This window comes from Benincasa hispida, chromosome 9 (genome assembly GCF_027475165.1).
Source record: "Benincasa hispida cultivar pf3 chromosome 9, pf3_genome.v1.1, whole genome shotgun sequence".
NCBI classification, from domain to species: domain Eukaryota; kingdom Viridiplantae; phylum Streptophyta; class Magnoliopsida; order Cucurbitales; family Cucurbitaceae; genus Benincasa; species Benincasa hispida.
The window spans coordinates 21,577,084-21,586,340 of record NC_143486.1 but is presented as its reverse complement, the minus strand read 5'-3'; the positions used below and the strand labels follow the sequence as shown (position 1 = coordinate 21,586,340).

General features: G+C 32.5%; 1 protein-coding gene across 2 annotated transcripts; it reads left to right on the top strand.

The window, feature by feature from the left end:
* Positions 1-5,318: 5,318 nt before the first annotated feature.
* On the top strand, positions 5,319-8,923 carry LOC120085334 (translocator protein homolog). Of its 2 annotated transcripts, none has more exons than XM_090317292.1 (2): positions 5,319-5,882; positions 6,526-6,803. In XM_090317292.1, exons 1-2 carry the CDS (start codon positions 5,356-5,358, stop codon positions 6,560-6,562), a joined length of 564 nt encoding a protein of 187 aa, XP_090173418.1. In that variant the 5' UTR covers positions 5,319-5,355; the 3' UTR covers positions 6,563-6,803. The 2 variants fall into 2 exon arrangements, with proteins under 2 accessions (XP_090173418.1, XP_038897197.2); XM_039041269.2 differs by lacking the exon at positions 6,526-6,803 and adding an exon at positions 7,416-8,923 and having other exon boundaries at positions 5,320-5,882.
* The last annotated feature ends 334 nt before the right edge of the window (positions 8,924-9,257 follow it).

Here is a 9,257-nt window from a genome sequence, read left to right as displayed (position 1 = left end):
ACAAATCAATTGTTCACTAGAGGATCGGTGGGACTTAAGGAACAAGAGGTGATCTCGGGGGTAAAACAGCCTTTTGACCCAGCCGTTATTACAAACAACTTGTGAAGGGTTAACTTACTAATCATGGTTATATTGAGTGGACACAATATATCTACAGTGAGAGGAGTGCAACTATGGGCTTTAGTAGAGTGACCCAGTAGTTAACGAATGGAGGTTAATTCGATGTAAAGAATTTAGCCAATTATTCTCGAGTCGTTTGAGCCCATGATCTGTAGGTCCACTAGGTCCCTCTACTAGCTCATAAACGGATTAGCCTTAGAGTAGCATGATAAGTTGATTTGAAACGTTCAAAATAGAATTAAAGGGAATTAGTAATTATATGTGATAATTACATGTTTAATTTTGGAATTAAAAATAATTGGAGAATCAATTAATATTTAAATATTAAATTCATGAATAGGGATTCATGGTGATAGTGGTATTAGTGATTAATTATTTAATATTTGATATTAAATTAATTAAAATTAATTAAATTTGTTTAATTAATTATTAATTTTATTAGAAAACTAATTTTGAATTAATTTTTTGTAAAATTAATATAATTTCACTTTTAAATGTAAAATTGAAAACTGAAATTATTTTGTATTTTTGAAATTTTTTTCAAAATTGGAAGAATTAAAGAAAATTGAAAAATCCCAAAAGAGGGATTTTCCCACTTTCTTTCAAACTAGCTCACACATAATTCCATTTTATTTCAGCTCAAATTCTTAAGCAACTGCTGTAATCCATGCATGCTTTCTCTTTGCATGAAAGTCATGCAATATAAACTTGAAATTTGAGTGGAAATTGAGGATGCAATCAGTTGAAGTTTTACTGAGAAATAGTGTTTGAAGAACTGTTCTTCAACCAGCCAATAAACCAGCCCTCCTCTCTTTATTCCCTTAATCCAAACTCATTTTGAGTCCCACAACTCAATCCAAGGCACCAAGAGGATAGTAGGGAAGACCTTGTGGTGGTTCATAAGCAGAAATCAAGGAGGTTGCAGCTGAAGATCGTGAATTAAAGGTACGTCAAAGGTTAGTGTTGAAACTCTGGTTTTAGTTTATGAGCATGCTTAGTTTGAAGTCTCTCCAAGTTAAGCCATATTTCTGCCCTGGAGATCCTCGATCAATCTTAAGAGGTGTTACAAAAATATATTCAAGCAACATAAGCTAACACCCTCGAGTACGATATCCCATGGTTTAAAACCACATCCAACAACCACCAGAAATACCCTTTATTAGCATTTCCAAATCTCATTCTGTAACTTAATCTAATTTATCATGAATACAATAGCTTTAGAAAGCCATAAGATCATGCTTGCATATAATCATGATTCAACTCATTTTCAAGTCATAGAAAATTTATGAAAAATCAAATATCGTTGATCAAGTACATAAAGAAAAATATGGCTTAATAAAACAGATCATGTCAAGGTATTTCCTAAAACATAGCATACACATATAGTGTCATATATAGATTTTAAAAAGTTGAAAATAAACCATTCGCTATTAATCGGCTTCTCTTCGGATTTCCTAGTTCCTCTGATTTCCATTTATCCTCAAAGTTTGGAGCCTTGAATTGCCCTGAATCGCCCGAAATTAATGAAACTCTCCACGGGTACCTATTTTCTGGCGAGAAACTAAAAATTTGGACGTTTGATTTGCTCTAAAAGTCCTAAAATCGACGAAATACTTCTCGATACCCCTTTAAATTTGGAGCTTCGAATCAACCTCTAAGTCCACGAATTTGTCTAAAATCGAGGTTCCTCTATTTTCCGTTCAACTCCGACAGTCACTAATTTTCTTCGTTTTTCTTGTTTTTCTGGCCAAATTTCTTCAATCAAAACACTCTACAACTTTTCTCTCATCTCCCTCGTTTTTTTAGCTCCATTTTGCCCAATCTTACCCCACGAAAAACTCTTAATTCAATTCTTTTCTTCGTCCTCTTTTTAAAGCCGATGAAGCTTCAACCTCAAAATCCCAACTTCCTTGTCAATTTCCAGCTTAAATTTGAGGCTCAGCACGTGCTCAGCTGACTAATCTTTTCTTCTCAGCCAACCATTGAGAGAATTTCATAGGAATAGCTCAATTTTACCAAAAAATTCTTCAATTTCTCACCTTTTTTCTTTCTTCGGGGTAATACTCTTTTTCCTCTAAATTTTTCTTCAATTTCCAACTCAAATTAATCTTAATAGGCCTTAAACATCCTAAAATTACCTTTACACTTCAAAATTTTCCAAAATTCACCACATTTAAAAAATGTTGACTTTTTGTTGACTTTGAATTTGATAGTTGACTTTGACTTTGACTTGGACTTATCCCGAGCATGTCTACTTCTCCCTCGAATTTCTTTTACAAGCTCGATTGGTTTGTTGCCCTCAAATTATTTCCGGATCCTTATCTTCTTTTCCTTAGTGAAGAAAATGTCGGTTCGATTCCTTTTTTTTATTTATTTATTTTCAAATATATCTCTTAACTAAAGTTCTTGAGTTCCTGAGTTCAACCTCAACTATAAGTTCCCTAGCATTTCCAAGAAAGAGTAAGAGTAGAGAACGCTTACGGTGTTGTTGTGTGAGGGAGAAAAAGAAGGTCAAACCTATTCATGATCTTGGTTGTGGAGGGGATACGTGAAGACTTTAGAACTTCAAGGGTGAGCTTATGTTTGCCCTTTTTCCTATGCATTATTTCAGTAGAAGCATGCTTAAAAATAAATTGGTTTATTTTGTTAGTCTCCGTCATCTGCATTGTAATATTCCGTAAAACGAAATTAGAGACAAAACTCATTCAATTGCTTCTGCTTTGGGGAATTCAAATCTCTCCAATTTCAACATTAAGCACCCATGATAAATAATTATTACCATTAATGTCAAAGGTTGTGAATTCTAATTTCGTAAGGTTTGCGATGGTAACACTATCACACAATATTTTATTTATATTAGAAGTTTAATATATACTAAGCATGCAAAATAACGTTTAATTTATTAATTACATTAAAAAGGAAAAAATTGTCCTACTTTTAGGGACCTACCTTTAACGGGAGAAATGACAGAAGCTTGTGCTGATAATATATTGTGAAATTGAGGAGCAAAACAAGGCATAACAGGAACACATGTACTAATAAAATATAATGTTACAATAAATATAATATAATATAAAAAATATATAAATAAAGAATAAAGTATAAAGTATAAGAAAATAAATTTATGGAAATTCTCTAATTCTCTATTTTAGTTCTCACCAATATGTGCAACCCCAAATTCACCAAATGTCACTGTTTATAGGCAATTTGACAAGTAGGAAGTAGAAATACATGACCACTAATAGTTTATAATCTTAAAACACATGGATAACATATGGGATAATAGAAGTATGACACAAAGCATTTAGACACTAAACCTGGACATTTTATATTACACTTAATTCATAATATTTATAATATAACATACTTTATTATAAAGTATTTACATTTATGTTAGATATTAATCAATGATAAATTGATATGTTTTGTTTGTAGATATAAAACATGTTGAGTATATCAATTTGTTTTTAATATCAATGTCAATCCTCCAATTTACGAATATATTTACAAATCGATGTATCATTGGTCAAATTTAAGAATTAATTTCATATTCATTTCACATTTTCTGTTATTAAAAACTTAGTTTATAAACATTAATTTCACTCATGAATTTCTTTGATTTTATCATGTACTCATCTAAATATATTTTCAAAACCTAAATATAGTTTTGAAAACTAAAAATATATACATATAGTTATGAAAAATTCATCCAATATGCCTATACCCTTTCATGAATGTGTTAAATATTTAATTCCTAAATTTCAAAATGGTTAAAAGTGGATTTATGTGTAATCTTTTGCCATTTAGCATATTTAATCAAACAATGCCTCATATATAAATGCCACATGTATGAAAATAAATATTTGTCATGATGCAATCATCACTTAAATAAAATATCATTTATTTTAACGATACTTATAAAAGTAATATAGTTAAATTGACATAGAATTTGCCTTATCTACTACGAGTTACTTCACATCGCTTAAAAAAAAGAAGAAAAGAAAAGGGAAAAATTGAACCTCCTTTTAAAATATCTTAACCCCTAAGTTAAGGCAGATGTCAAAAGTCTTGATATACATTCGAATAGCAGTCGACAGTCCAAAAGAATTAGAGTTATGAATCAAATATTATCTTCCTGCTGATTCAACCATTTTGTCTTATATGATCGACACCTGTTTATACCGAATTTATTTATTATGATGTCCTTGTATTTTTTATATTTGAATCATAGATTTCGTAATTTATAGTACAGTCGCATGTTTATTGAACTTATAATACAGTCATATGTCCATTGAACTATATTTAATTTGATATGATGTTTTTGTAATTTTGTGTAATATAATTTTTTTTTTCTTTTGAAATTGACTTGATTTTAGTTTTTGTACTATCAAATATTCCATGTTAGTATAGGTACTTATAAGGTAAATATTAAATTTATTTCCATCATTAGTTCTAATATTTTATTTTACTCAAATTAAAAAAAAAAAATCTTAAAATGTGGTGGTAGTTGTAATTATGCTCTCAAATTTTCAATTGTAAAAATTGAATCCTTAAATTTATTCAAGTGTTAAAATTGGATACGCAACTTATAATTGTATAAATCACAACTATTGTATAAATTTGAGATATTATTTGGTGATCCAATATTTATAATTATTGTAAATTTGGAAATCCAATTTCTATAACTATTGTAAATTCATAAGTCCATTTTCTAACTATTGTAAGTTTGGGAGTCCAACTTCAACACTCATGAAATGTTAAAGACTCAATATTTACCATTGAGAAATGAAGTGTAATTACAACTATGTCATCATATTTAGAAGTGGTTTTTGTAATTTACCTTTTATTTTGTTTTTTTTAATTTTTTATTACCTATTAAATTTTACTCTAAAATTTGTCACATATAGTATTTTCTTACCTAAAAATTATTATTATTATTATTATTTAATTAATTTAGATTAAAAAAAATTAATTTTAAGAGATTAAATTTGAAATTCATAAAAAAAAAAAAAAAAATCAACTACAATTAAAAATTTGAAAATACAAAATCTGAAATGGAATAAACTCCCATGTAAACTAGACCAAGATAAAATTTTAATTTTTAACTATATATATTTATGCAATCTAATTTTGTCGTTTTGTCCAGCTTATCATCATCCACCCCCTCTACGTGTCCTGTTTTCCCATTTCTCCACCTCCTTAAATCCCATCTCCCCTCCAAATCTCCACCGAAAGATGGCTTCCACCGAGCTAAAACACCGAAAAACAGACGACTCCTCTTCCCCCACCGTCCCCGCCGCCGACAACGGTGGTGCTAAGAAAGCGAAGAACAAAGCCATAACCAAACGAGGCCTAAAATCTCTAGCTCTTGCCATCACCATCCCCATGTCCCTCACTCTCCTCTCCGTCTTCCTCCTCTCTAACCCCAAAAACTACTACCCGGCCTCCGCTGCGAGACCTTTCTGGATTCCGTCGGCGAAGGTCGTCAATTGGGGGTCTTTGACTTCTAGCTTATTGATGGGCGTCGCGGCCTGGCTGGTCTGGGCGGAGGGAGGATTCCACGCCAAGCCCAACGCCCTCTACCTTTATAGTTTGTACTTGGCGTTGTGCGTGGCATGGTATGCTCTCGTGTTTGGGGCTGGCGCGCGACGGCTCGGCTCTTTGGCGTGTTTGGGAAAGACGGCAGCGTTGGTTGGGTGCGACCGGTTGTTCCGGGGAGTGAACCCGATTGCGGCGGACTTGGTTAAGCCTTGTTTGGTTTGGTCTGTTTTTCTTACTGTTGTGAATCTTACTATGGTTTCTCTTTGAAGTCTAATAAATATTTGGCATGTTGTCTTCATGTGGTTTTGTTTAGGACTTATGTTGTTTGGTGCTGGTTTGTATTACAGTTCTTTTTTTCTTTCTAAATAAATCATGTTGTGATAAATCAAGGACGTGTCCCATTAAATTATTGAAATTTTGTGTTTGTTGTTATTTAGGGTAAGGTTGGGAGTGACAAAAATCCGGGTTCGATACCAGCTCTATATATATATGGGACAAATTAATTTAATCTATGTTTTTGCAATTTTAAATACTTTTCTTTTTCTTTTTCTTTTTTTGTTTTTTGGCGATGATCTTTTTTAAATACAATTTTCAATCTTCTCGACACGTTTCAAAGAGTCAACATACCCTTAAAAAGGGCATTGTTCAATTGATGAGTAGGGGCAAGAGACATTATATTCTTCCTAATCAATTTAATATATGATTTTGTATTTTTTTTTAATTAATATAGAAAAGATATTACATGGCAAATTCTTTTATATATATATATATATATATTTGTGGGATGCAAGTGGATCCATATAGATAGGTACATCTAGTATTACACATTAATATATATTTTAATTTTGTCAACATGTTTCATAGGGTCAAAAGGCATTGCAAAGGACCAAAATGGTATTGAAAAATTTAAAAGGGTTTGGTGCTCAAGAAAAACAAATGTAAATTGTGAAGGACAATAATGCTATTGAAGAAGTTAAAAAAGTTACATTGTTCGATTGAAACTCGTTGGTTCTATCGTGGGTAGGTTACCTTGGTCATCGTCAATATTTGGTACTCTCTCGATGATTTCTCTCATTTATTTCAAGCCTTCGATGTAATGACTCGTAAGCTCTTTAGAAATAAAATATCGATATTATTTTTAAGGGGTGTTGAATTGATTTTTTTATCATATAATATGAGAAACAATCATAAGATATGTTTAAGACTGATATTTGTTAGAGAGAACGTTTCTCTAGAAGAGGTCAACAAGTCCAACATGGTCCATTCACATAAAAAGGTGTCAAGTAGTTAGGGAGGTCATGTATGAAGAATTTTCCAATTGTCCAGTCTATCATAGGTTGTTATCTAGAATTTTATTCCCGTCCTTCCATAGTGGTGATTTGTACAATTTGTTACTCCATATTTATTTATTTATTATTATTATTATTTTCCTTAAATTAGGGTAAATGTTGTATAAAAAGGGTTATTGTGCCTCTCTGTAATGCAAGCAATTCTAAGAAAGATTTTTCAAAGTACTTTGATTGTGTGAATTCTATCTTAATATCAAAACGACATGGTAAACGCCGCGTCTGGAAGTTCTGAGTCCGTAAAATTCATCGATCTTTCATTGAACCAACTTCTAAATTAGATAACAAATATAAAGCTCAAAAGAAATTTCCTGCTATGAAAAACTCTTGTTCTGTCCATTCTTTGAAGTTATAAGTTCGAAGGTCATCTCTCTAATAAGAATCCTTATCCTCTCATGTTTCTCTCAGCTCCCGGTGATAACTCACCAGCTATAAGCAGTGCAAGTGATGCTTCAAATTCTCAAGTAGTTCGTGAAGATACTATAAGCACCATTATTGAACGTAGTCTGAATCTGCAATATAAGGTATAGATAACAGTGGATCGGCTCCTCTTGGGATGGTTATACAGCTCTATAATACCAGAAGTAGTTGTGCAGTTGATTGGATTTGATAATGCGAAAGATCTTTGTAGGAATTATTTGGCATTCAATTTAGGATTGAGGAGGATTACTTACATCAAATCTTCCAACAAACTCGCAAAGATAACACCAAGGTGAGGGAATATTGACATTTGATGGAGTCACACTCTGATAATTTGGCACAGGTTGGAAATCCTGTTTCGATTCTAGTATTGATATCTCAAGTTCTACTCGGGTTAAACAAAGAATATAACCCAGTTGTTGTGGGCATTTAAGGCAAACTAGGTATATCATGGCTTGATATGCAGTCGAAACTTCTGTCCTATGAAAAGCGTCTTGAACATCAGAAAGTTATGAAGTCCAATACCTCCTTTAGTCAGAACATTGCTATCAATGCATTGTTCGATCAACCTCAAAATGGACTAAGACCTCGAGGTAATAAAAAATTTAATCTCTACCAGTCCACTGGTAAGAATGACGATAGGAGTAACATACCAAATAATTACTTCCACAACAGTAACAATGAAGACAATGGGGGAGAGACTGTGGTCATGGTAACAATCGACCAATGTGTCAAGTGTGTGGTAAGTTTGGCCACACAACTCTGATCAGCCATCATCATTTGAAAAGGATTTCTCCTCTACTTTCAACCAAGGACAGGGCAATGGGAGTTCATCTGGTTCTGTTAACAATCCTACTAATCCAACTGCCTTGGTAACTACATGAAGTGTTAATCCATTCATTGCAACCCCTGAGACAGTGGCGGACCCAAGCTGGTATGCAGATAGTGGGGCTACAAACCATGTCACTGCTGATCACTCAAACATTGCCAATTCAACTGAATATGGAGGTATTGAACTAGTTAATGTTGGTAATGGTGAGAAACTAAATATTACATATACTGGAAATTCTTTCTTGTCTGATGAAAAAACCAATTTTCAATTGAAAAATGTCTTGTGTGTACTAGACATAGCTAAGAATTTATTTAGTGTTTCCAAACTTGCTCATGATAGTGCTATACTTGTTGAGTTTTATATTGATCACTGTCTTATAAAGGACAAGCTTATGAGTCGTACGTTATTGAGAGAAGAGCTTAGTAATGGTCTTTATCGCTTGGATGGAGTTCAGACTATGCACGATGGACAAGTTGGCCACGAACAGTCACTGCACACAAATAAGAAGTTGAATGTTGTTCTATTTAGAATTTAAGTGAATGTTGTTTGATCACGTACTGTTTGGCATAGGCGACTGGTCATCTAGCGTCTAAAACATTAGATTACTTGCTTAGAAACTGTAATTTTGTTGCTAAAACAAATAAAGAATTGTTGTTTCTTGAATCATGTCAATTGGGAAAAGCTCATGCCTTACCTTTTCCTCTGTCCAGCTCTCATGCTAATAAATGTTTTGATTTTATACACACGGATAGGGTCCAGATCCCATAACCTCAACAAATGGATATCAATACTACATTTCATTTTTAGACAATCACAGTTGATGTGTGGTCTAACTCTCATAACCTCAACAAATGGATATCAATACTACATTTCATTTTTAGACGATCACAGTCGATGCATATGGACTCTTAAACAAAAGAGTGACACACTCTCAGCCTTTCATCATTTTGTTAAATTCATACAAACTTAGTTTAATACACACATCAAAGTGTTGCAGT